General features: G+C 41.6%; 6 protein-coding genes across 9 annotated transcripts; 4 read left to right on the top strand and 2 right to left on the bottom strand.

The window, feature by feature from the left end:
• Positions 1 to 628: 628 nt before the first annotated feature.
• On the top strand, positions 629 to 1306 carry RB195_006274 (uncharacterized protein; the record flags this gene model as incomplete). The annotated part of the gene is made up of 1 exon (XM_064179278.1): positions 629 to 1306. One exon carries the CDS (start codon positions 629 to 631, stop codon positions 1304 to 1306), a length of 678 nt encoding a protein of 225 aa, XP_064036243.1.
• A 279-nt stretch (positions 1307 to 1585) lies between these two features.
• On the top strand, positions 1586 to 2395 carry RB195_006273 (uncharacterized protein; the record flags this gene model as incomplete). The annotated part of the gene is made up of 1 exon (XM_064179277.1): positions 1586 to 2395. The coding sequence occupies one exon, from the start codon at positions 1586 to 1588 to the stop codon at positions 2393 to 2395; it is 810 nt and encodes a 269-aa protein (XP_064036242.1).
• A 591-nt stretch (positions 2396 to 2986) lies between these two features.
• Positions 2987 to 3391, top strand: RB195_006272 (uncharacterized protein; the record flags this gene model as incomplete). 2 transcript variants are annotated; one of them, XM_064179273.1, is made up of 1 exon in its annotated part: positions 2987 to 3391. In XM_064179273.1, the coding sequence occupies one exon, from the start codon at positions 2987 to 2989 to the stop codon at positions 3389 to 3391; it is 405 nt and encodes a 134-aa protein (XP_064036240.1). The 2 variants fall into 2 exon arrangements, with proteins under 2 accessions (XP_064036240.1, XP_064036241.1); XM_064179274.1 differs by having other exon boundaries at positions 2993 to 3391.
• A 480-nt stretch (positions 3392 to 3871) lies between these two features.
• Positions 3872 to 5732, bottom strand: RB195_006271 (uncharacterized protein; the record flags this gene model as incomplete). The annotated part of the gene is made up of 7 exons (XM_064179272.1): positions 3872 to 4078; positions 4149 to 4292; positions 4724 to 4873; positions 5120 to 5242; positions 5295 to 5404; positions 5563 to 5622; positions 5687 to 5732. The coding sequence occupies 7 exons, from the start codon at positions 5730 to 5732 to the stop codon at positions 3872 to 3874; spliced, it is 840 nt and encodes a 279-aa protein (XP_064036239.1).
• A 4945-nt stretch (positions 5733 to 10677) lies between these two features.
• On the bottom strand, positions 10678 to 22092 carry RB195_006270 (uncharacterized protein; the record flags this gene model as incomplete). 2 transcript variants are annotated; one of them, XM_064179271.1, is made up of 4 exons in its annotated part: positions 10678 to 11016; positions 20182 to 20352; positions 20988 to 21119; positions 22024 to 22092. In XM_064179271.1, 4 exons carry the CDS (start codon positions 22090 to 22092, stop codon positions 10678 to 10680), a joined length of 711 nt encoding a protein of 236 aa, XP_064036238.1. The 2 variants fall into 2 exon arrangements, with proteins under 2 accessions (XP_064036238.1, XP_013303380.2); XM_013447926.2 differs by lacking the exons at positions 20182 to 20352; positions 20988 to 21119; positions 22024 to 22092 and having other exon boundaries at positions 10678 to 10986.
• Positions 22093 to 23310: 1218 nt separating this feature from the next.
• RB195_006269 (uncharacterized protein) lies at positions 23311 to 26837 on the top strand (the record flags this gene model as incomplete). Of its 2 annotated transcripts, none has more annotated exons than XM_064179269.1 (9): positions 23311 to 23378; positions 24647 to 24735; positions 24943 to 25082; positions 25196 to 25300; positions 25511 to 25645; positions 25997 to 26143; positions 26197 to 26286; positions 26347 to 26422; positions 26725 to 26837. In XM_064179269.1, 9 exons carry the CDS (start codon positions 23311 to 23313, stop codon positions 26835 to 26837), a joined length of 963 nt encoding a protein of 320 aa, XP_064036236.1. The 2 variants fall into 2 exon arrangements, with proteins under 2 accessions (XP_064036236.1, XP_064036237.1); XM_064179270.1 differs by lacking the exon at positions 26725 to 26837 and adding an exon at positions 26478 to 26551.
• Between the last annotated feature and the right edge of the window lie 338 nt (positions 26838 to 27175).

Here is a 27175-nt window from a genome sequence, read left to right as displayed (position 1 = left end):
CAGAGCTGTGTTCGAGGACTACGACAAACATCCATTAAACCGCACCTGAGGGTATTATGTAAGCCGATCAACTAAGGAAGTTTTAAAAAACGAGACAAACAGTGTATTCATAGAATCTATGGATTCGTGAGATTGTCGTGATCAATCGACGTAATAATGATGAAAAATAACGAGCACAGGACACCTTACCGTTATGATGAAGCCAACTTTGAAATGGCTACTATTTGCCTTTTTGTGTTAATTCCATTTCTCAGTGTTACGCATCCTCCACAACGGTTTACCGCCTCATAGTGGCGTGGAACTGGGCGTCGAACTGCGATGCACAGCGGAGGTTCGTCCTCTGGCAGGGTCTCCCAAGCTGAGAAGGAGTTCGACACATCCGACATTCCGAATTCTCGGAATCGGAAGCCTAGCTGAGAGTAAACCACTGCTAAGATTCACCACCGTTTTGGCAAAATGTCGCAAGGTGGTTCCCTGATCCATGTAGGTTGGGCGACGACCTGTAGTGAAAGCTAAGATCGCCGTGGCATGGCTGCTTAGTTTGGGGAAAAGTCTCTTTGCCACTCCAGCATATTCACTGCCTCAGTACCCTGCACACTGGGCCGTGCCGTCTCAGACGTCGGACGGTATGGCGACCGGTGAGGGGCGATCAAATCTCAGGTTGCTCAGGACGTCATTGATTCTGGACCAAGGCGACACACGCACGACTCGCCATGGAGACTGTCTCAGACTGTGTACTTACAACGCGAGAACAGTTTCCACAGACGCTGACCTGCATGCCCTTCTCGGAGCTGCAGAGCGTATCAAATTTCACGTGATTGCTCTGCAGGAGACCAAGTGCAGAAGGAATGACGTACGACAGATGAATGACGGTACACTCGTCATTCGTGGAGAGAAGGTTCCGTCGCAAAATGTAGGCGGTGTTGGTTTTGTTGTGCACCCATCTGTCGTCCATCTCGTCGATTCTCACGAGATCCTGTCACCCCGTCTGGCCATTCTTCGCCTCCGCCCTCTGCGCCAAAGACACATCAGCATCATCAACTGCTACTCACCAACATTAGCAGCTGATGAATCCGAACTGGATGAGGAGCTGGAGAAACTGATCCGCAACGAGAACTCCTTCTACAAATTCGTTGCTGGAGAGGTAAACGCAAAACTAGGAAAATCCATAGATGGGGAATGCAGGATCGGAAGATTTGGACTAAGGGACTGGAACGAAAACGGCAATCGTCTCGCCAGACTGCTGCCCGCCGCTCGCCTCTTTTATGGGAATTCCCTTTTCATGAAGAAAGATCATCGTCGGTAGACATGGGAACATCCAATGGCGCGACTAGGGCGAAGATCGACCACATACTCACCAATCGGAGGTGGTGTCTACTTGACAGTCGGTAGTACCATCCTTTTGTAGTAGCTCTGATCACCGTCCTCTTCGTGCCAAAATACGACCTGGTCACTCGATGAAAAAGAACATCTGCTATCGGCAACGAAGGAATAAAGAAGTCGTATACTACGATTGCATTTTCGAGGACTCCTTGTTCCAAGGAGACTGGCACATCGACCCAAGCGAGAGTCCACGCTTGGGTCCATGTGGAGCGTGGACTACGAGATGCTGCTCAGAGGATTACGAGCCTGTGTTGAGCGTGCCTCGAAGCCGCGCACGACAAACTTGGATCGAATTTCGAAGACCACCAAGGAATTGTTGGAAAGAAGAAGGGCTTTGAGGCTTGATCCGAATGCATCGCACATTGAGCGGTTAGTAGCAAACACTAGCAGCAGAAAAGCGTTGCAGGAGGATCTTTTGAAGTACAGGCAGAAGAAGATTCTAGAAGCAGCACAAAGAAGAACGAGTCTAAAGAAGTGCCGCAGGGATCTCCGCGAATATAATATTCCGCTAGCAACCTTGCAGAGCGAAGACGGGACTCGCACGTCTTCTCATTGTGAGATGGAAATCATTACGGAGAAGATCTATTCGAACCTTTTCCGTTCATCAACTCCTATGTCAAGCCCAATCATCTCCACTGGTACTGGCGAAGCTCCACCACGGATTCTCCCTTCGGAAGTACAAGTCGCTATCAAGAGCATGAAATCTGGCACAGCCCCCGGACCTGATTTTATATCAGCAGACTTTCTTCGGGCTGGTGGCCATCCGCTTCATGTAATCTTAGCAGCGCACATGACATCCTATCTTCAGAAAGAAAGGATCCCAGACCAGTGGAAGACTTCGCGAACCGTTCTTATCCATAAGAAAGGTGACCGAGAAGACGTTTGGAACTACCGTCCGATATGCTTGCTGAGCGTGTTATACAAAGTATTCACAGTATTCAAGATCATCCTCACACGCATAGCTAGGACGCTGGATGAAGTCCAGCCTCAAGAACAAGCTGGATTCCGCTAGGGGCTCAGCTGCTTGGACCACATCCAGACCGTGTCGAGGGTCATAGAGGTTTGCCGAGAATACCGCCTGCCCCTTGTTCTAACCTTCGTCGACTATGAGAAAGCCTTTGACAGCGTAGAAACGAATGCAATACTGTCAGCGCTGGTCGATCAAGGTGTGGACGCGTCGTATGTGAGGACATTAGCCAATTGCTACGAACGATGCACGGCTAGGATACAGCTTTTCCACCGCCCTCTCACCATACCCATTGAAAAGGGAGCACGACAAGGCGATACTATATCGCCGAAGCTGTTCACGGCTGCATTGCAATGGATAATGAAATCACTATCCTGGGAAGAAAGGGGCATACGTGTTGATGGAAGATTTCTTTCGAACCTTCGTTTCGCGGACGACATCGTTCTCTTTTCGAACAGTACCAATGAAGCAGAAGCGATGCTCAACGAATAGAACGAAGCAGGGAAGAGAATAGGTCTGCGGATAAACAGAAAGAAGACACAGTTCATGAGGAACGCCTACTGTGAGGACGGAGGAGTACAACTTGAAGGCTCCCAAATCGTGGAAACTCCGTTATAAGTATACCTCGGACGTTCTATGAACATGGAAAACGACTTGAAGGAAGAACTGAATAGAAGAATGAGAGCAGCATGGGCAGCATTCGCAGCCGTCAGGGAAGCTACGGACCAACTGACAGACCAAGATCTTCGTGCCCATCTTTTCGACTCGACAGTCCTTCCATCGCTCTGTTACGCAGCGGAGACGTGGGCAGACACCGCGGCCACGTCTAGGAAGCTACTTACTACCCACAGAGCCCTTGAGAGATGTCTCCTGAAGTTTAACCGGCCCACACAACACCTTGCCGGTCTTCGTAGCTCCGACTTAAGAGGAATGTCCCGTCTTCGCGACCCAGCGGAATATGTATCGAAAGCAAAACATAGATGGGCCGGTCACATCATGAGAAGAATCGACGATAGATGGACTAAAAGAACGCTAGAGTGAATCCCAAGGAACGCTAAACGCCCCCGAGGGAGACCGCCAACGAGATGGGGTGACGTGTTCGCTTCACGGATGGACCAGCTGAGAGCTCAGCTGAATACCGCTCAAGGACCTCGTCAACGTCACTCACGAAGCTTGAGAAGATCTTGGATGACGATGGCGAGGGAACGAAACGAGTGGAAGAGATGCTGGGGCCCGCACGTCCAGTGAAGACGGGCCATCTAAGTATCTAAGTAAGTAAGTAAGTAGGTGTTACGCATCGGGTAGAGGTCCGTTGTAGCCACACGGTTCGAAGCCGCCCTAGCGCCAACTAAGCCTTTCATCCTTCCTTGGCCAACAAACTGATACCAGACTCGTCTCGTAGAAGTAGTTAATTATTCATTATTACTATTATTTCAAAGATAACAGAACTTGAAAATTATTATTTATTATTACATTTATTAGTTATTACCTAACAACTCGTATGGAATGAAATAATTCCGGTTAACTTATTCTTTTGACGAAATCCTGCATTCTTCTTGCGTTTGTCCTATGACCAGTAAAAGGATACGGAACATTCGAGAAAGGATGACGAATCTGATGAGGTGGATCTTCCTCAAGATAATTTCGTTCGTCGTATTGATCATTGCCATCACCATCTCTTTCATTCACACTCCGGATGCTCTCCGAAGAAACATCAGTGCGGACGTTCTGGAATTGCATTTCGTTGAAGTTGCTATTGGTGACTTGACGTTTCGCTACATTCTGGAAAAAACTTTACCTTTTCCAATTCCTCTAATTTTTCCTCAAGTGCTGGTACAAACATTTTGGCAAATGATGTTGTCGGGTCCTCATTAATGGAATAGTGAGATGAAGGTTCCATCAGGGAGGAACCGAATTTGAGACGGTGGTAGGTATCTAGTGCCTAAATATTCAGAACCCCCGAATATTTGAGAAAGCAACACTATCTTTGACAACGCTTATTGCTCCTGTGTCTTTTCTTCCTTTCACTTTCTCTTTCCAAAAATATAAGATCTTTGATTAGAGAGGAAACTTCGAAAGTATACTAAGAGGTTGAAGACAACATTTCCTACGAATTTGCCAAACATCGGTTTTTCCGCTAGAGAAATCAGCTAGATCACTCCGTTGAACATTCATTTAAAGCAAAGGATGTCTGTTTCAGGAAGTACAAAATTTTTGACTCTAATCTAAAGCCTCTTAGTCTCAGAAGGTCGAGATTTCGACCAGCAAATCTTTTACGAATCATAGGAACAGTCCTTGAAGACTTGAGCATTTGTACTAGGCATTTATCTCTTTCAAATAAATAAACAAACAAAATGAATCTGGTCCACAAACCTCATCACATGAAGCCTCGGAGGAGTGAAGGCAAATTCGCTTAGCCTTGACAAAGGCTTCCCTAGCTTCTGAACTCAAATCATTGTTCGTTTCGGAGTTGCTTTCCTTTTGATCCCTGAGGGACAATCCACTGTTAGATTCTCCTGTCATCTGAAATTTTTAGTTGAAAGAAATTCAGCGGAATTTTCATAAGCACGAGACAGCTGCTGTTAGTCCACAGTTTTTTTTTTTTTGCATATATGAGATAAACGTATATCACAAATGAACTTCTCGTAAAATTTCCTGTGGAAGATAATCATATGCGGAATCTACTGGTTATCTTAAATAATGCAAGAGCTAACGCAATCGTAGTAATAATTAATTAATTCTTGTATGGTAGCATAAACTAAAGGATACCTCAAATCTGAGGGGTTTTCCAGCAAACGGGAGAGGTAAGTTGATCCCTGACAGTGTTTTGCGTCTGTTCTCTGCAGCCGCAGCCGCGCTCATCAGTTCACTGGCCATTCGTATTGGGTCCAGCTAATGCAACAGTATAAAAGGAACAAAAATATGCCACTTTGAAAAATATTACCCTTTCAAAATCAGGGATTTTGAACTTGGATGCGAATGTGTTATCGTTTTCACTGTGATGGAAAATTCCTTGAGGGCTTTCCGGAAAAGGAGTTGAGACGGTGAAATCCTCTACAAGTACATGGAACATTGACTAGTTATTCAACATTACCAAACAAAAAGGACCAGAACCACCACTTTCAACAAAAAAGCACTTGCTGTGATTCAAATGGGGAAAAAGGCGAAGTAAAGGGGAAGACTAAAGGTGAGAAAAAGTAGAAATTTCATACCAGGTATTCCTTCTCCTAACGGAAGTAGCGAGTAATGCGACTGAGATAAAGAACTTGGCACTAAATCAAGTTTTAAGGTTTTTTTTTTGTTTTTCTTATATATGAAGTTTAGGGACTAACTCACTGATTATGAGAAACAACAATAGGTTGATCAAACCACAGTATTGCATTTACATTACACCAGTTTCCATGTTCAAAGCACCTAAAATCCGGAGAAAAAAATAGCAACGCTTCCTTGAAAATAAAACGTATTGCAACGAATTGCAGGGAAGAAAATATTTGAGAAAACAACAATCCACAGAAAAAAAGAGATTCGGGTACTTAAGTTGTGTCCGTCGGAAAGTTATTCAGAAAAAAAAACAGTTCATAGAAGGAAAGATTCTAGCTAAGGTGGAAATAAGAGCTTATGAGGTTGAAATGTTGTCATTTTATATTCAAGGGCTTACAAACATCAAAGTGTGATTCACAAGGTCCGCCAAAATCCATTATTGAATACTATTGATAGAAGCAATGCGGTCGGAAACGCAAAGTATTGCGTAGATACAATTCTACCGAATTTATGATCACTTTGAAAAAGACGGAGTTCCCAGATCGATTGAAATACCTGAATGCAAAGGTAAAACCAATGTTCAAGACAGGAAGAAGCACAAACTTTAAAAAACTATCCGACTATGGCTCGTCCACCTCGAAGGACCGACAATTTCGTGAAATAATTCCGTTGAGTTTGAAATCCATTGGATTTTTAGTGATACAGCGTAACGTTGTTTAGGTTCCATAATTTATTATGGCGAAAGAGATGGACGATAGCTTCTAACTCCTAACAATCAAAATCCATGAATCGAAGAAGATTTAAAAGATTCATGAAACCTATCGCTTCTCGAGCAAATACTTCAGTATTTATTCCCGAAAAAAATTAGAGAAAAGACCTTCAACATCTTAGCTCCCAGCTTTTTTGATATTCGACATGATATTTTTGATATAATATTTGTAAATTGCTCTTAACTATAGAAAAAATGGTTTGAGAAAACCTATTAAAGAAGTAGAATGACTCAATGTTGGTTTACAGATCCTACAAATTTAAACGTTTACAAAATCCCTCTTAGATCAAAGTTTGGAAGCTTTATAGTGGAGTTCATTGAAGCTTAACCGTAAGAGCTCCAGAAAGTGTAGAGATCCTAAGCCACCTTATTGTCAGGTGACGTGAAATATGGCCGAGAGAGATGAAATATGAACGCAACATCGGGAAGTCTGTTTGTGACCCATATCACTGGTACGATTTCACTAATTTTCTTCTCTGCGCTATCGATTTCAACAATAAGCGGAAGAATGTATGGATCCATTTCCCCAGAGTTCTTTTGTTCCCCAAAGGCCCTCTGAGTTCTCTGATTATGAGGCCAGTTACACGTTCGTAAAGCTCAAATTCTGAATAGAAGTGAACGTGGCATCCCAAGCGGATTGAATAACGCCAGAAGCTTTGTCCTTTATCCTCTAGTAGTGACTGTCACTTCTTCTCCTTAAAATCACTAGTTTAAAGATATAATAATGCTATTAATACTTATGGTAATAAAAAAAATTTCTTTGCACTTTTTTGCATCCAACAGTCTATAATCATTATTGGAACTAACGAACGGAGTGAACTCAAACATCTAGAGACCTAATGCTTCTGAATTGCTTATTTTCCAAACGTACTAAACAAAGATTAAATTTGTCTACGGAAATAATGTCGACCAGTTCGTCGAGAAATAAAGGATTTTGGGGTTATGAGGGAAAATTTCAAATCTCAAAATCGGCTTATTATTCTTTTCTTGCATCAAATAATTCTGATTAGGTTATTGAACGTAGTTTCTCTGATGATTTCAATAAGGATGCAGTGAAGGAAACTGAGAAATCCAACGATTTCAGATAGTGCAGGAAGGATTTATCAACAAACTAGTTGCAGAACAAGAAAGTCACTTTGAGTGTTGTTTCCCGAAAACTCTCATAATGATGAGAATAAGTGCATGGTAAAAAAATAGGGGCTAATATTGCAATAATTCATAAATATCACCACTTCTAAGTTTTAAAACCACCTAACGGTGGAGATGACATTTCATGGAATTAAGCTTTGAAACGAGATAGCACTTCATATAAGGTTAGATCAAACGATCACCATCAAACGTTTAGAGAACAAAATCTTTTTAGCTTTTTCTAAGGGATTCTCTACGAACTTTGTTGGGATGGTTAATATATCGACGAAAAGTCTAAGTGGATGATATGCTCAGTAGAAGTTAGAACAATTCTATGGAGAATTGCATGCCACAATGAAGAGATGTGATGATGAGAAGATGTGTCACAATGAAACGGAACATAACGTTCTTGGAAGAGAAGAGCAATGGAATTTCATGAATCACTAACATGTGAAGTTCTCTCTGGAATATAAATCGTAACAAGTAGCGGAGTCGAAGCGATTCTGAGATTAAAAAGATGTGTATCTAGACGATGGTGCGTTGATAAACTTTAGGACAATGCCGCAGAAAACTTTCAAAAAATTCTTTAAGATCTCTCCTTTTTTCAAAGCTAATCTAGAAGCTTAAGTTATTTAGTTCCTCAATAACAATATTTATCCTATTATCTTTCACTGAATTCAGTATCGGTAGTTAACATTTGAGTCACAAAAGGGCTGTGGCGAAGATTTATCCTACATTCCGGATCGGAGTTCAACCGTGCGATCTTCAGTGAGGGCTACAGTAGCACAAGATTTGATAGAAATAGATATAGTCGCTGTTACAAAACAAAAATATTGTCAAAACGAGCAGAATTTGTCAAAACAAATTGACATGGGATATGGGTGTGTAGCATATGTAACAAAGATATGACAGCCTTAGCATGCGTATCGTTGGGATAGCATGAACTTTTGTGTCACGACTTCCGTTTGGAGATCGAAGATGTTGACCAGCTAGGATGGGATAGCTGTTTATATCGTTCTCAAACGACTTCCGCTTCTGGTGTTTCATAGATCTCATGAATTTTCACCCATATATCACTTCGTGGACGACGATCGCCAATGAGAGATCGAAATTTATCCCTTAACTATGTATGCATTGTCTTCCACTGGACAATCTGTTGCGCTTCCAGGTTTATCAATGTGACGTCGGTTGGTCGAAAAACACCGCTGGACCAAAATAGCATGGGGGTGGGGGTTAAGTTGCACGGAAATGTCTAGGCAGTTCTCTGGAAACTTTTTCAGAATTTTCGGAAAACAACTAACCTAAATTAACTCATAGAAGTGATCTAGAACAATAGCACGCTCCTCATTTTAGAACGTAATATTCGATATAACACATAAATATGTTGTAATAGCTCACATTATAAAGCGTATCCAGAACCAGTTCCAATCTCTGCTCTCTTTTTAGTTTCTGAATTTTGCGTGAAGCAAGAAATAAACACTACAAAGTCATTTTAACAAATTCTGCTATTATTTAGTTGCAGTTTTCTGTTTTCTTCTTTCCCGAGTTTTCTGTTTTCTTCTTTCTTCTTACGGAAAAAATAATTCAATATGGAAGATGAGGCAGGATTTGGAGCTTTACTGTTTGGGGTTATATGACTCAATATTACTATATATATTACGGTTGCCAAGTGACTGCTGATCAAAATCTCAAAATAACTACAACTATAAATAACTGCACTCTCATCTCTTAGTGTTACTTTCGGTGTTAGTTATTCATGAGGGTAATGTACTGAAGAATTATTCAAATCACTTCACCAAAAAGTGTTGAGATGCTGGGGTCTCACCACGAACAGAGACGGGTTCGCGTGTAGTTCACAAGAGTAAGAGCATCCACGCTCCTTCTAGTAATTCAAAAAAGCATGCGAAACAGGTTTGCATGACGTCGTCTCACCAACTTGTTACGGATGTTAATCATCAACGACCGTCCTGTTTGGGAACCTTCTGCTGCTTGCGTGACTTACAGCTGGATAGAGCATGCTGGATGACGACAGAATTCTCCTAGTTATATCGTGTAACATGTTGCATCGTAGGAGGGACTGGTAGCGTAGCGCTGTTTCTCATGCTTTTTTCTAGGTCACTAGACGAGATTGGGCGTTTAAAATTCCGTAATTTTGCATCCCAAGACAGTACTGATTTATTCCGAAGGAATGAGAAAACTCGGCTGGGCAAAGGCGGTTTCGAACCAACTATCCAAACTCCACAATCGAGAGTCTTTCCGCTCCGCTGCACTCGTCCTGGAACATCATTAAGTAGGATAAAATAATAAGACACAATAGTTTCTACAAGCTTATGAAATATTGTCCGATAAAATTATCCTGTTGGTCATGGTCGCTTACAGCCTGGTGATCTATGATCAAGCTGATGAAATCGATCAGGTGATGGACATGTACTTACTGGATTTTTTAATGCACGCTGAAATCTGGACTTGATTGCTGACCACTCAGGGGACCCATAACCAGAAAAGGTAAGGGTAATGTGTGCGGCGTTAATCAATCTCCCTGGAATGCGCCAACGCGTTCCCTTCAATTCAGAGTCGTTCGAAGTCTACGAATGCGATTCTAGCCTATACAACGACTTGTGGGGCTAGCCTATGCATCAGGTCAATGTACTTGCCTTCTCAGACATGTCTCGAACCAATTAATCGACCCGGTGAAAGGCTTTTTTCGCACTACAGCGATTTCGAACCATCTCTCGATCGTGCAATAACAGCAGGAATTCTTCCCGATTGCGCTACACACGCCCACAAAGGACTTTTTTCGTGGCATACTTCACGGAAGTTGTTTTACATATCTTTCTCCTCTGTGCATTTTCCTGGGGAATTTTGTGAATTTTTGTCGTGGTCTTTTTTATGCCGTTGAAATACTAATTCAGATACAGAAATGAACGACTAATATTCTTTTTATAAAAATGGCAATATTTTAGAAGTTTTGTTCGAGATCCGTTTCACCACAGAGACAATTTCTAACCAACAATCATTGCAGAATATTTTTTTATTCAAGAAACCAGTATAAACGAAGTATATGTGTAGAACGCCGATATTTACATTTTAAAAGTTTGCTAGCGAGTTAGCTGAAATTAAATCCAGACTTTTACGCAAACTATAAACACCATTTCGCATGTACTTTTGCTCATGTATCCGGTTCATCAATGATGCAACGTTGTTCAACGTAACCAGCCACACGTACAGCTGCCATAACACCAGTAGTTACCGAAGCAGTGAAGGTAAGCGATATCATGGCTAAGGATAGCAGAGGTCCTCGCACTCGTGGAGTTGGTCGTGTTGACGTAGTGAGTGACGCGATTCTTCTGGGTGGTTCCTTCTGTGCTGGAAATTCTGCATAACCTTGGATTGGAATCTTGCAGGGTGCTGTGGGTATTGTCGATTGAATTGTCCCCAAAAATCCTCTGTGGATCCATCCTAATAATTCGTTGTACATAGCGATTAGCTGTCGTTTCGTATTCGAAGACTGAAATTACGTACATAGTGAGTTCAAATAAGAATTATCCAAGAACAAAAAAGTGCTATACGGATCCCATAAAAAATTCGTGTTTGTAAACGACGAGGAATGTAGGAAAAGAAGGAAATTTTGGTAAAATTACATTGTGTTGGAGAAAAATTCAAGAGAATTTTTCTTGGACAATATTTAAAATCAATGACGGATCACGCTGATGTGTCATATTTGCTGTTTACTCCTACTCGTTTTTCCTGTGTAACTCCAACTACACTTCTTACGCTTCGATGTAAACAGGACGTGCTGTTCTACTTGGTTCTCCCACCGGAAAGTTAACGGAACTTTTCGGATTCATTCACCTTGAGGTGGTTTCAAATAAGTGCTGTGAATCTGTTGAGCGCTACTCTGAGCACAGTATCCTTGCTAAATGTCGAATGCAAGATTTTTCTGCACGTACAGATTTTAATCAATTTGGTCAAAGAGAAAAAGCTCTTCTCTCTTTTGTTTTCAAAATCTTAAAAGTGAATTGAAGCAAAACCCACCACTGCTTCCGTTTTTTAGACCTTGCATTGTATTTTCTAGATTTCAAACTGTCCACTAGAGTACTCATACTTCTCTGCGACGAGTGTGACTCCTCATTGAGAAAAATAAAGTGTTCAGGCGTGGGAAAAGAAAAATACAGGGCATTTTTTCCATTTAAACACGCCGGGAACAATTTTCAGCAATGAATTTCAATCGGTGATCTATGTTGAAGTCACAGAGGAGACCTTTGTGTTTCTACGAACTGTTTCAAAAACCAAAAGAATAAAAAAGATGATGTCAACAAATCATTGCTGGTTTTTTTTTTTTTGAAACGAGGACCAGACGTAATCGATGAATAGGACGAAGCATCAATTACTGTCGTTTGTCAATATAAAGTTGGATCATTTTTGACGAGCCAAAGATGTCCAGAGTTGGTTTTTTTTCGTCTTCTAACAAATCAAGTAAGCTTTCCAATGGTTGATCTCAAATCTGGACTTTCAATGTTAATGTACACAAAATAGCTCGTGGGAAGAAGTAATGTTCAAGCAAAGAAGCGAAAAAAAGATGAATGAGGCTCAAAATGAAGATAGAGTGACGGAGAAGCTGCCCAGTGAACAAGGAAAAATGGAAATGCTGCGAGGACACTCCATCAATCAATACAGCAAGTCAGAGAAATACGTAGCGAATGACTAAATGTAGCCAGAATAGAGCTTCTGGTGTTAACTGGTTTTGGTTTTATGTAACGAAACGTGCAACCAAATGTTTCCGTGTCTTTTTTTTCGGGAAAAAAAACACTGAACCAGAATTGATATGCAGGAAAGTTTAGATTCTAGAAAAAGACAACTCGAACTAAACACTGCCAAAGCTCCTCAAAACTTCATTCGGATTTGAAGAAGTTAGCCTTTCAGGTGGGCTTCTTCTCCGGAATTACGGGAACAAATGTTATTCATTTTGCCAAAGATTCATTTCCTCAAGCAAACTCAAGAAAGAATCTTTCTACGCTCTAGAGTTAGATTACCAACAGGTTAAATTTTAAAGGCAGTACATCACGATATTGGAACCTCTTCACGAAAAGACAAGAGAAAAGAAAGAGAAAAGAAAAGAGGGTCAGGTGCGAAGATTGCGGGTACGGGCGCTGCAGCAATTTCCTCAAGATGAAAGACAGCGTTAGCATCCCATTGATTATCCGCTGGCTCGCAGGCGCGGCGCGTACGTCTTCGTTCGCATACGTGACGTGGTGTTGGTGCTTCGTAGGAAAATTCGACCGACGTTTCCAAAGGCCCTTTTGTGTTATGAGAAATTGAGCGTCGTCGCTCTCAAGCTCCTAATGCACACTGGATTTGGATTTCCGAATTTGATGGTACAGACCTGGAGCGATTCTTCGTTGATGTTGAAAATGGTGGCGTTTCCCAAAAGCACCAAATGTCAATATTTTTACACTTTTTACCTTGTTTTTTTTTAACCATAAATCTATTTTCAACTTCTAGTAAATTGAGTGGACCAACTTTATTTGTTTCTTCCTTCAACAAGTGTTTTTAAATGACTGTTTCTCACGAATTGATACTGGCACAGTTTTAATGCTCTATCATCATCCATTAGAATTTATTAGTCGCCTTTACTTACTTCTGAATGAAAAAGAAATAAGTGCAAACGTCAGAAATATAAAATTAAACAGTTTCTCGAGAAAAAACACAAAGAGCAGCAAACGGATTGGAGCACTGAGCCGCATGAGAAGTACAGACAACACTGGTACCGATATGTTCATTGTTCAGAGATCTGGCTCGCTACGCACACAACGTTGTTCTATGTAACGAGCTAAACGTATGGCTGAGATCACACCGATTGCAACAGAAGCTGTAAGGGTGAGTAGCATCATGCTTAAGGATCGTACGGGTCGCACTTGCTGCGATATGAGAGATCCATGGGGTGTTTTTTTGAGTGGTGGTATCCTCTTTGGTGCTTCATGTGGCGCACTCCTTTTGGAATACTCCGTGTGAATCCACTCGGATACTTCCTTGTACATAGGAACGAGTTAGGATTCCAAATTCGAGATCTAAAAATAGTAACTGTCAATTACTTGAACAACTGAACAACAACTGAAAGCGCAGTAAACTTTCTACGACACTGAATTCATGGATACATGACGTGAAATCCGCGCGGAGGTGAGAAATTGAGGGATTCAGGAGATTTTTCGGACAGATCCAGCGTAGCGTGGTCATCAATCATGTGTCAAATCGATAGCGATCCATACATTTGAGTCAGCTCCACTTTTTATCTGCGATCGTTCTATGTTATGTAAACTAATTCAGTGATTCGAAATAAAATTAACAGATAATTGCCAAAATAGCTTTACGCGCTGGTTAGTTCCTTACGAAAAGAACCAAAAGTCTAACCAGCTGCATGTCCCCTCTTCTTGAAACCTCAGCATTGTGTACTCAATTTATTACTTCATGGTTTCCCAGCGAGGTTTGATGAAACTTCATTTGTGCCCTGAGGTTTCAAGGATCTCGTCAGTTGTCAAAAGCTTGAAAATGGTTTGAAGTTTCTGATACTATGTATATCTCATCAAACTCCTTCTCCCTCCTTGTAAAACCTCGATGTCGTTTAAAGTACACTGCGCAAGAGCCAGAGAACTCAGCCATCTGTTTTCTTGTTGTTCATTCTTCAAAACCTAAGGAATGTCTCTTGTTTAAAAGAACGTGCGAATGCATGTCGTGTAACGAGAGTTCACAAAAATTTAGAAAATTCTGATCCTCCTTTCCACGTTAAGTCGCTTCTTTTCGATGATTATCATCGATGCATCAACAGTAGTCAGACCAACATTAGGAAAATATCACAATAAGATCATGAATATATCCTAATTTTTCCATGATGGTGGGTAAAAAGAGCTGAGTTCTCACAGAAATGGGAACGAAGGTCGAGTGATCGAAAAAATAGGATTTGGACGCAGTTACTCCGTGGACAAGTTTTGCGAGACGATCAAGTAAATCGCTTTCTTTCAGTAAGATATAGGATGAGTCGATAGCCGTTTAGAATCGAAAATGAGTAATGTTCTAGGATTTTCTTAGTGACTACACTTGCAAAAGCATCGACGGAGAGATGAACGGTTGAAGCGATCTGTAGAAGAGATCATCGCATTGACTACCAACGAGACACACGCGGATAGAATCGATGATGAATAGTGAATAGCTGGGACGAATAACTTTGTCTCGTGTCGCGTCAGTTTTGCAATGACAACATTTTGCAGTTGTGTCGGATCGCTAATGTTGACGCTTCTCAAAACTTGGTTACAAAGCTATTATGCGTTGCCCTTAGGGATTATTACTGCGCTCATACAATACAATGCCACAAACAGTTTCTATGAAAGCATGCAAGAATTCTTTCTATACAATCGTTCTTTCATAGGATTTCATTTCACATACGAAACTTACTGAGTATGTCTTTTTTTCGATCAAAAACATATCGGAGCAATGTGGACATTTTCTCAAGAAAAAAGAACTGGAACTCGGAAGAACTTATACCATTGCTGTTTACAACATAACAGATTCTCTTAAATAATTCAACAAACATCTTTGATGAAAGGAGGAAAAAGAGAGACAATCTATCTAAGTTGTTTACGTTCATTTGGAAAATGTTGCTAAGACGTCAGAGAGAAGGGAACGAATCCAAAACTTCGCCGCGGACGCAAAGCGTCGCAGCGGATGAAAGACAGCTTCGATAACGACTGCAAACAGGCACCTTAATGTTCTGTTCAAGCCATCAAAACCAAAAGTCAACAGAATACCGCAGGTTTCCAAGCGACGCTATTAGTAGAGTTTTCTTAGGGGAAGCAGTTTTGTCAGGGAAGCTGTTGCTGGGAGACACGGTGCAGCAAAAATATGATGCCTGACAAAGATACGGAACAAATATGCCGATAAAGGCGGTTTCAGCTTGTGAGTTTTCTTTTTGCTAGACTGGAAAAGAATGGAAACTGTGAAGAAGAATTATGAAAGAGAAGTGAATATTAAAGACCAGCCGGAATTCCAAGCAGACTGCTAGCAACCAACACTTAACGGAAGTGTGTCACGAAATTGACATAGTCTGAAAACTCCGGTAAAAACGTAGTGCTTCGGTTGTACGGAAACAAGTTGGCTCCGCTCATCTCGCCCTACTTGTCGTAAAAAAGAATGGCGTACGGGACGAAGTTCTTCCCATGAAATCAGTTGCAGCGCGCCAACCATGCGCATGCGCCGTGTCGATCAGTTTTCTCTTCAACACCCTATTTCAAGTAAAATAAATGAATAAGCTGCTGACCTTACCGGAACGTATACAATGGTGCGTGTTCTAACGCATCTCGTTGGAACTAAAGATGTTCCCACGCCGTTTTTAGGACGAGCAGGGGGACTTGGTCGGGGCCACGCTCGTTTCCGTAACAGCTCGAACACCAACATCAACGAACAGAACACTTCTCCCTATGGCTTCCGTACCGATCTCGGGACATCTTTAAAGGAAGCGCTTGCCGAAATTTTCGATATTTTTCTCCAGATCAGTGTTTACTGTAATTGAGACAATTTTCAAGCAACACAGCAGAAACGCGCAGCACTTTCTTCTATGAATCTGGAAAGTAGATGGATCGAGAGCTCTAGAGTGATCAATTTATCAATCAGTCAACAATCAGTCAACAAAACAACTTCCAACGTCCATTGGACAGACGAAATGAAATCGTATAAAGTGCAGTTCATTATTAGTGTCCATGTTCGACTGTCCTCGAATTTTGGCATGTTGAATACGTAGCTTTTTGATCGGTTCGCTTGAGCTGTGGCCTGGATTGGTATTGATGTTCTTTATTAACTAACAGCTGATAAAGCGTTATCGTTTCGTTTCGATCCTGGGAAATTTTGAGCCATTAGTGACCTATCCTCCTCTCATCACCCGTAGAAAATACTCAAACGATAGGCAAACGCAAAGGCACAGACACTGGTTAACGCACACTTCATTTGCTGAATTTGGCAACGCAATAGACCAGCACGTAACACAACTATGAACAAAAGTTTTTTCTTTTACATTTACATTTTTTACAGCGATCCAACGACCCGCTCCGTCAATAAAGAAAATACCAATCTTGGCTACAGCTCAAGAAAATCTACCAAAAAGCCGTGTAGTTCATTGCTTGTAAGAGCGTAAAAAGTTGCTTTGTCGTGTAATTTCTCCTGTACTCCACGTGGCTTCACTCAGCCAATGCTGTAGGTGCAAAGGGTTCCGCCGCATCTGTTTTACCTGTTACTTGTTTGAAGGGTTCCACGTTCTTTTTGCTGTGATACCGGCAGAATACGTTCTGAATTCCACCTACTAGCGAAGAAAACATCGGAGATTTCCGTGAACGCTGTTTCTGAGTAGAAAACAGCAAAAATGAAATTACAAGAAAATGTGCAACTTTAATGAGATGAAGGTTTGATCTTGTTTTTTTTTCACAAAAAGTCAGAACGTGCACATTAAACAAAAGTTTATTGTAAGAAAAGCAGCTTTAATTAAATTATATATAGTAAGGACATAAAATAATTCTTCCAAAAACGTGTGGAACATCGTACAGAAGTCTTAATATATTGCTATAAAAAGGTGTTGGAACTAATAGGACAAAAAAACCTGCATTTCTTTTGCATCACCCTAATATCTTACGCTTATTTTGTATTTGGATCCTTCTTCAGGTTGATTTTAACAACTAAGGGCAAAGCGAAATGGAAGCGGAATCAGAATAATGAATATTCACAATTGTGGATATGAAGAGCGAGAATGAATCATCCGTAAGTTGACACGGCCATTACACTGGCACGTGCTGATAGTGTCAGAGGCCGAATTTTTGGTGGCCACTGTACGAAAAGTAATCCATGAGGAAAACAGAATTCTGAATGTATCGTCAAATACACTGCAACACCAATTGAATTGAGGCCTCTCTTAGATCTGAAAGACGAGAAAGTAAGGAAGAAATAGGTCAAAGTAATAACAATAAACTAAGTTTTTCATTTCTAGCCTGAGTCGATTTCCGTTGAGATTTTAAAGGAGTTCCAAATCTAAAGAGAACCTTGTATTGTGAATTTTTGAAATTGTATTTTGTTGTTCTTGACAAAGCCAGAATGAGAGCAAAATCAGATTACTTCATCTCAACAAAAATTCGAATAAGACAACACTTTCTAGAAAACATTCGAAAAAGAGGAAGAGTTTGGAAACAAGCAGAGACTTCTATGTGAACTCCTACATCACGCAATTTAAAAAGCCTGGAACGTTTTTGCTATGGAAAAGTTATGTTGAATCTGAAGTAGGACATGACAGTTCGGTTACAATTACAAAGCCCACAACTTCGACAATCTCTCAAATAAAAAAAAAACTAAGAAAAAGCTAGAAATTAAAGAAAAGAAAGTAAATAAACAAGCACAAGCTCTTAACAAACAAGCAGCCTGTTAGAGGAAGGAAAAAAATTGAAAAACTACTCAGGTATGTTTAGAACAAACATTAATAACAAGTTCGACGTAAAAGTAGGAGCAATACAGCAAAAAAAGTAATAGGTATGGGTGACATCGCTGACCAATAGTGACCTTCCAGAGCCTATGACCAAGTGCTTGTGGGATTGCCATAGGAAAAACGGAGGTAATGCCAATCTTTACACGCTGAAGTAATTAAATAATACTGTACAGTAGCACAGTTCATGTATAATCGGTTCAAAACGAACTGAAGCCTGATGCAGTTGCGCAGACACGTAGGCGCTCTAAACAGCGCGGTGGAGCCGGCGGTTGTGATGGTGAGGTGGGACCCTCGCTAACTTCTCTCATCCCTACAGTCCGAGCCGCTTGCAGGTGCATGCTCACTGACGCTGCTTCGAGCACAGCCGCTTACGCAACTGCAGTAAGCTTCAGGTCGTTTTAACCCGACTGTACGTGGCTCATAAGCTTCGCACTACAATAAGATACAACATTTCAAACTGTTGAATAACTCTACATATGAGCTCATCTCACCATCAGTAAGCAACCAGGTATGGAACGGTCTACCACCGAAGTGTGGAAAATCCAAAATTTTCGATCAATCATTGATGCTATGTGAATTTCATTGATCTGTCATGAAATTTTCTCGAAATTCTTGGGAAGTGCAAGCAGTGTTGCGTTCAGCTATATGTCTACTTAACTTGTAGTGGAATCTAGCCTTCAAATATGATGTGACGGGTGAAAAACAAAAATGGATGTAAATATTATCAAATACAGCATGAGTTTGATATTGTATTTTGTAGTTTATAGTCGATTCCTGCGAGAAAACTTCTAGAAAAGTGTTGTAACCATTTGAATAATTTGAGAAATGGAAGAGACGCATAGCAGCAAATGGGGGCGCGTCGAAACGACCTGAAACGAAAACAGTGCACTTGCCTAAAACTGCAAGATTTCCCCGGTTGCGCTCGAAGTGGAACGTAGCGACTAGGGAGGACGCTTGCTACCACCACTCACCGCTGCCGCGAGTGATGGTCCCACATCGATCCCAAACGTTAGGTTAGCCGCGCCGCTTCGACCGCAGGCGCTTACACGACTGCACTGAGCTTCAATTCGCTTTGATCCGACCATACATTTGGCCGCATAACAGCGGAGCGATGATGTCGACGTCTGATTAATGAACATTTGGTTTTGGTTTCTGTTCACAGCATCCCGTCTCATTTATGATGCGGGAACTGGTTTGCTGTTTAACTCTGAGGACACTTCAATAGAAGAGGAATGCGCCGACTTACAAAAAAAAATGTCTCAAGTCGGAGTTTCTTCGCGCCGTTTACTGGGAAAGCCGGCAACAGACTTCAATCTTCGGCGTGCGACCATATTTTGATAGGCTCCAACAGGTAGATTGTGATTTTGTGGTATTCGTAGAGGTTTGGGTAACATTGTTATTTGCTTTGAGATTTGGTTTCACAGATTTGCGCTATAGTTCTTCCCAGAATTCTTCCTCCAGGCTTCGATGTGCCTTGCTTTTTTTTTGCTTCTTTGTTTTAATTCTTTTTGTGTTTTTATTTCTAGGGGAAAACGTGAAGTGTTCATTGGTAACTGGTTGCACTTTTTACAAAACCATTTACCTGGCTCCGTTTTTTCTTATGTTGATCAGAACTAATTAATTCTTTTTTCTGCCTTTCATTCCAAATTCAAGATTCTAGAGTGTATTTTTGATAACATTTGATAGAACGACTGAACTGTATTTCACTCGATATTTTCTCCTTTCTTGTTAGTAGTCTTATGCTGATAGTTTCTCCTACAATCTTTTGTATAGTTTCGAATGTTCGAATACTCGTGCCATGCGCCCCTTTTTCACTAACGATAGGGTCTCGACACTCTAAAAAACGTCTGCCTGGCGTAGCCATATCACCTTCATCATTAGTGATGTGAAGTGATACTGATGTTGAATACATTCTTTTTCAAACATCGCATTCGTGGAGAAAAAAAGTTCTGTGCAACAAAACTGGCATACTAAACTGAGAGTAATGAAAAAATGATCAGAGATCAACTTGTAAGGAACAGAGCTTGGCTTCATATCTGCTCTTTCCTTTGCTTCCTGATCTTGTAACCAATGTATTGGTTTAACTTAGGTCAAAATGATGCAAATGGCTTGGTGGTGAACGAGTGTACTAGGAGGGCGATCTTCTACAACTCGACCACCTACCGGAACTACGTACGAGTTGGTTTCCAGCGCGAAAGAAGAGTTAAGCGTGGGTCCCTCAGCACAGAGGTCTATCGCAGATCTGTCGGAAACGCAATGGAATACAACACGTACGTAGGCTGATGGAATTTTCGAACTTCTTGGATTGTGAGGTGGTTCGCAGTTTGATCCCTGCTAGAGAACATGGTTCTCTACCTCTTCACAAACAGCAACAAAAAGAACAACATCTGGTTATTCTAAATATCTCTGACCTCAGAGGTGTTCTTCTCGCAAATTTTTGTAAATTTTTGTGAACAACCGGCACATTAGGCGAGGAATTTGTAATAGAGGGCGATCTTAAAGAGATAAAATAAGAAGTTTTAAATGATCAAGCATTTATGCTGCACACACACGCGTAGTGTTGATGACATTCATCAATCTACGATTGACGGCCTCTGAACTTCAGCGACGGCAATGCGATAAGCGTAGCGCCAGCGATCACCAGGAAGGCTTGCCGTCTCAGAAGACGTACACATAGTTCTCACACTCATTTCCTGGATTTTGGACACATACAATATTTGCCGAATATTTGAATAACCAACTTCGGAGTTCCAATCTAATTATGTAGTCGCTCCTTTGAGTCCTAGAAAATTGGCGAAGCGAATCAAAACGACTGCGTTTTTTTTATTTCAACCTGGAAAACTCTATCGACAGATGGATCTTTCCTAATAGCTTGTTGTGTACCCCGAAAATGTTCCACCGATTTTATCGGAGGCAGCACAGCCGGATGCCAGTCGGATGAAACAGGCTTCTCCTCACACATGACTCACCTGATTTGAATTGAGTGAGGAAGTGGGGCGATGCCAGTCACATGTGCTCGACAAATAGCCGGTGCAGATGGTGCTTGATAAAGCGTCCTGGTCAGCTGTTCTCCAACATATCACATTGATCTCAGGAAGTATCTTAATAGTAGTTTCATGACCGCATCCCACCGAATCCCCTTCCTAGAGTTTTGAGCGCTAAAGATGCATTGTGAGGAAAAACCACCATCAGATAGTAGATCCATACTAAACTCCTAAGCACAAATTTCTTCCTAACCCAACAGATTCGATCTAAAGAAAAAAAAGGAAATTTACTCAGTGGATCTGTGCAGGTCAGAATATATCCGGATGCAAATATCTATGTATCCATGCATTAACTGCGGCAGAACCAAATTTGCAGTCTCGTCAAAGCGTTTCATTTATGGTGCAACATCGCGTACGCAGCTACGCACCGAAGGCGACGAAGCGACCACTCGACCATTGCGGCGCAGTCCGAGGAAGAATTTCCACAAAAAACCATGCATTAACCGGCAACCAAATTCGCCCAAACTCATTTATGGCAACATCGGTTCCACTCAAAAATGTTCACTTAGACCCACAACAACCAATGGGCGAACATGCAAGGTTCCCCAAAAATGTTCACTTTAGATCCCACAACAACGCAATGGGACGTGGAAACGTTGGGCGAAGGTTCCACTGCAAAAATGTTCACTTTAGATCCCACAACAACGCAATGGGACGTGGAGAATATCTTCTTTCTCTGGAATGCAAAAGCGTTGCGTTTGTCGCGCAATTCCTCGTAGGTTACCGTCCAATTCCCGCATTATTGTACGTACTGAACGAACACGTACGGCTCGATTCCCCTAAATGTCCTGAAATGGCAAAAGGCTTTGTCGAGATACATATAGTAGGGTCGAAACAACGTGAAGCACGGTGCAGTTGCGTAAGCGGCTGCGCTCGAAGCGGTGCGGTGGAGCGTAGCGGTGAGAATCAAGGGGGGACCGTTGAGGACGCCAATCCTAACTGTAGTTCGCGATGTTCTCACCTCATCTCCAAATGCTATTTCCTTCAGCGCCGCTTCGAGCGCAGCCACTTGCGCGACTACACGCTTCATGTTGTTTTGATCCGACTGTATACACCCGATTAGTGTTTAAGTCATTTTCGAAGCTGTCGGTGTGCGATTAAAAGCGTTCTATGCGTCGCTTCGACGACACTTGTTTGATTGGAATAGAAAGCACACTTGCAGAGAAATCGGCGGGACCGTTGTGGGACTCTCCGTCATCTTGCCATGCAACGCAAGCATCGGCGTTGAATTCAAATCTCCTGATGATTTGAATCACATCACTGAGCCGAGTGGACAAACAATCAGGTGGAAAACAAAACAGTTGTTATCGCAGTGTCTTTCCAAACCACGACCGAGTTCCGGGTAGCTCTGCTCAGATGAGATAATAGAAGTTAAGCATCACTCATCAATACATTTCAAAATGTTGTAGCCGTACATACAAGTCATAGAGGAGTAAATCAAGCCTAACAGTTCGTAATTTGACAGATAATTTTATTTGGCGAGACTACAAGAATGCTAGTTAATCTTCCCAATTTTGGTTTTACGCAGTTATTTGTGGTTGAAGTTTAAAAAAAAATTATGTGTCTGATGAGGAAATGTGACTGCATACAATAATCCCAAAGGTTCAACCGTTTCTAATCCATACTGAGGCCTTTTAACACTAGGAAACGCATCCGCTGTCCTGAGTGTGCAAATGCACCACATATCTTCAGTGTTCGGCATGCATTCGCTTTTAAAGCACCATCTGCTATATAGTACAGAAAAACTTCCCATTTCTTCCAGGTTGGTCCCAGTTCATAACATGTACTCCTACAGTCGGATCAGAACTATATGAGATCTGTTGCAATTGTGCAAGCGAATGCAGAGTGGGACCCTCATCACTTCCAATTGGGCTGCAGAGATGATAGAAGGTCCCACGTGGTCACTTCGAGCGCAACCGCATGCACGTTTGCATCGAGCTTCAAGTCGTTTTCATACGGGCAATTTTTGTCTACTTATCGATTGTTATCATTTTCAAGCTAAGTTTTGCCGCTTCAAGTAACGCGAGACATTTCCCACAACTCGACTTTGTGAGAGAAAACGACCACTGAGCAAAGTAAGTCACCATTGATCTTCTGGTCTTATGTATTCTGCACTTCTGTGCTCCATCGACGGACCCACGTTGTAATCTCAGAACACCGTACTCTGACTGCTCAGGTGACATTTGTTCTAGGTCACGCCCCTCCGGTATAAAAAGACCGCCGGGATGATGTGCGCTCGCTTGGGACGATGTTCAAGTTGTTGTTGGTGGCGATCTTGTCCGTCTTCGTGTTTGCGTCTATCGATGGTGGATGGAGGTTGGTTATCGAATATTGAGGTTATCGAATTCATAGGACTGACAGAATCCAAATTTTGTGGCGTTTGATTGATTACACATGGATTTGTTGTTATTTGCGGTCCTGGACTACTCGTTTTCTTTCGAAAATCTCCTTGCATTTCCTTTATGTTATCTTCTTTCTGTCCATTGTGGTTTCTGCAAGAGCTGAAGGAGGAGCAAATTTGAAGGACTTGTGGGTCTTGAACTTGTATTTCTGAAGTGTCTCATTCCTTTTACGCATTATTGATTTTCTTAGGACGAGGAATCCACATGTTTTCTTCACCACGTAGTTGCTACTTTGAAAAATAGGAGTTTTTGGTCCTCGAAGAGCTACAAAGTGAATCTACAGATGGACGAGTAGATAATTCGATGAATGCCAATTTAGTTCACCCTACCTTGCCCTAGACATAATTCATTGACGGTTCCTGAGGTGGTTATTCTGGTGGAAAAAATAATAAAGAAAGTCCAATAATGTGTAGGAACCGATGAAACTGTAGTTATGTAGAACCATGTTTTTGCAATTCTCGAAAAAGAGAACAATCTGGTTAAAGGCATCACTCCACGAATCTGAGGTGGTACGGATTTCAGGTGGAGTATTCGTATACAGGATGGGAGACTATGGAGAGGGGGTGATTCCCTCCATTTCTTCCTAATTGCCGTAAAAAAACGTCCGGAAGATACGGCTTCGGGCGTTCTGGCGCGCTATTTTCTACAATGAGTTCGACTGGAGCGCGCCAGCCTTGTGCGGGGCCGCATCTTCCGGGCCGTTTTTTACGGCAATTAGGAAGAAATGGACGGAATCACTCCCCTCTCCATAATCTACGATCTCGTATACGGATACTCCACCTGAAATCCGTACCACCTCAGATTCGTGGGATGATGCCTTTAAGTTTTGTGCTACTACGTACTTTGTGTTATATTTACGTTGCTTTGCACCTTCTTGCACATATTATGAATTCTTATTATATATTTTTTTTATTCCAGATATTAATGTTTCGAAGCAGTATGAGCGGTATCCGATTCTATAACTTGCAAAACAAATTAGTCATTAATTAAAGTTACGTTTTTTCGGGGATAAGAGTGGTCTCTATCTTTTGTGAGATTCTAGATATTAAGAAAAGGCAGGTTCCAAATATAACCTCCATTTCCCATCATTTTATTTCGGTGGGTGGTTGTCCTTGATTCCCGAGATGTCTCTCAGCTAAAACTGGACCAGTCATTTTGATCAACGATAAAACTACGTTTCAGACATGATCATCGGATTCACAAACAGAAAACTCTCCGACAAAAGATTGACGAGGCTTTTAACCTCTGGGATGACTACAAGAAAGCGTTCGGTAGGTTTCATTCTTTTATTATGTATTCTGTCCCAATAGGAATTACGAGTCCCACGCGGCTGTCGATGTTGTAATATGCTAACAACAAGTCATGAGTCAGCCCCGTTGTAATGTCTGAGCAGGTTCTCCTACCTGTCACACTTCAGTTTAATAATATTTAGTATCCGTGGTTAGAAAAGGCCATGCATACACGATAATTATTTTAAGGAAAATCTTACGAAGAAGAAGAGGAGAATGATTACATGGAGGCTTTTGTGAAAAATATCATTCATATTGATGAGCACAATAGAGAACATCGACTTGGAAGAAGAACATTCGAAATGGGCATGAACAGTCTGGCTGATCTTGTAAGCGTTTCCAGCATTTCGTTCTATTGATTTATATTTCTAACTCTTTTTGCCTTTCTAGGTTTTGTTCCTTTTTTCTGTGTAATTGTTGAATTTGGAGTTTTTCTTTTCAGCCCTTCTCTCAATATCGCAAATTGAATGGTTACCGCCACCGTAGGAATTTCGGTGATGCTCGTCAGACTAACGGGACCAAGTGGCTTGCTCCATTCAACGTTGAGGTGCGTCTCTGTTGCAGTTGTTTCTAGAAGGAAAAAACACTAGTAGAAGAACTGCGCCTTTGATGTTATATCGTCTTTCTTCGCGTCATACTTATAATATCTCTATTAACGTCATTTCGTCCCAGGATAAATTTGGGTCAACATAACCTTTTGATCACGAATCTGAAGAGCAATTTCTTTTCTGTGAGGTTATTTCTTTCTTAATTATAGGTCCCAGATTCTGTCGATTGGCGTAAAAAGGGGCTTGTAACAGAGGTGAAGAATCAAGGAATGTGTGGATCATGCTGGGCATTCTCAGCAACTGGAGCGCTCGAAGGACAACATGCTCGCGCTTCCGGAAGCATGGTACAATTTTTATCTATTCTAGCATAGAGAATAAGATAGAAATATTTGTGTCTTCTTATACCATAGCATCAGGGAAGTGATAGGATAAAAAAAAACTATGAAGCCCAAAATTAACGCTTAGTTCAAATGGTATGGTCAAGTGATACATTCTCAAACATAACCGGCAGATATATAATACTATGTATCAAAGATAAGCAAGTGAGCATCTTGAACAAATTTTCTGGTTCTTCGCTGTCATTTAGCAATATGATGATATGAGCAGATACGGCAAGAGTTGTGACCAGATGCACTTTACTGTCACTCACAGAAAAAAAAACACACGAAAAGTGTCAAAAAGTTTACACCCCTTAGGTATCGCTTTCTGAGCAAAATCTTGTCGATTGCTCTACCAAGTACGGAAATCACGGTTGCAATGGTGGTCTCATGGATCTCGCATTTGAGTACATTAAGGAAAATCATGGTATCGATACTGAGGAGAGCTATCCGTATGTTGGGAAGGTATGTGTGATTTCTAGCCGTAAAACATGCAGCTGACCAACCGTTTATTGTAGGAAATGAAATGTCGCTTCAAGAAGAAGGACATTGGTGCTGAGGATAACGGATATGTGGACCTTCCTGAAGGAGATGAGGAAGCATTGAAGGTAACGTGATCGGTAAAGATTCTGAAACATTCAGTAATCTGGAGGTAATAAGTATTCCAGATCGCTGTCGCCACTCAAGGACCTATTTCTGTGGCTATTGATGCGGGTCATAGAACATTCCAGTTGTACAAGAAAGGTAAGCGCTTGCTTTTGTTGATTTTCCCCAGGTCGTATCATATTTGCACGGTCAGTTGCCGTGAGAGTGTTTGGGCAAGTTTCCTCATCGGTTGACCCGTACTATCCAGCACCTTATCTTATCAGGTAACAAGTGTGCTAGTTAGTGAACTTAATTGTCACTATCTATTTTTGTCCGTTCTTGATAAGGTCGCCAAATGACGGTTAATTAAAAGGTTGATCTCACAGCGACACATTGTGCCAGAGAACAGTATCTTTGTTTAAAGGCATCACCCCATGAATCTGTGGAGGTGCGGATTTCAGGTGGAGAGTTCCTATACGGAGAAGTAGATTGTGGAGAAGAGGGTGATTCCGTCCATTTCTCCCTAACTGCCGTAAAATACGGCACGGAAGATGCGGCGCGTGCACAAGGCTAGCGCGCTCCAGTCGAACTCGTTGTAGAAAATAGCACGTTAGAACGCTCGAAGCCGTATCCTCCGAGCCGTTTTTCAGGCTATTAGGAAGAAATGGACGACGAAATCTTCGTTCTCTCCATAATGTACGACTCCGTATAGACATAACCCACTTGAAACCCGCACCACCCCAGATTCGTGCGGTGATGCCTTTAAGGCTATAGAGCACATGCTCGTCGTATATCAAGTGAACCGAACGTTAAACGATAAAGTCTCAGTCCGCTTGCCATGCGTTAATGCGTTTGACTACAATTCGTAATCGTTGAGGTTTTCGAACGCACGCTGGCTTATACAAAGCTTAT

This window comes from Necator americanus, chromosome I (assembly GCF_031761385.1).
Source record: "Necator americanus strain Aroian chromosome I, whole genome shotgun sequence".
In the NCBI taxonomy this organism is placed as follows: Eukaryota; Metazoa; Nematoda; class Chromadorea; order Rhabditida; family Ancylostomatidae; genus Necator; species Necator americanus.
Note: the sequence above shows the minus strand (reverse complement) of the source record. Positions and strands in the feature narration are given on the sequence as shown.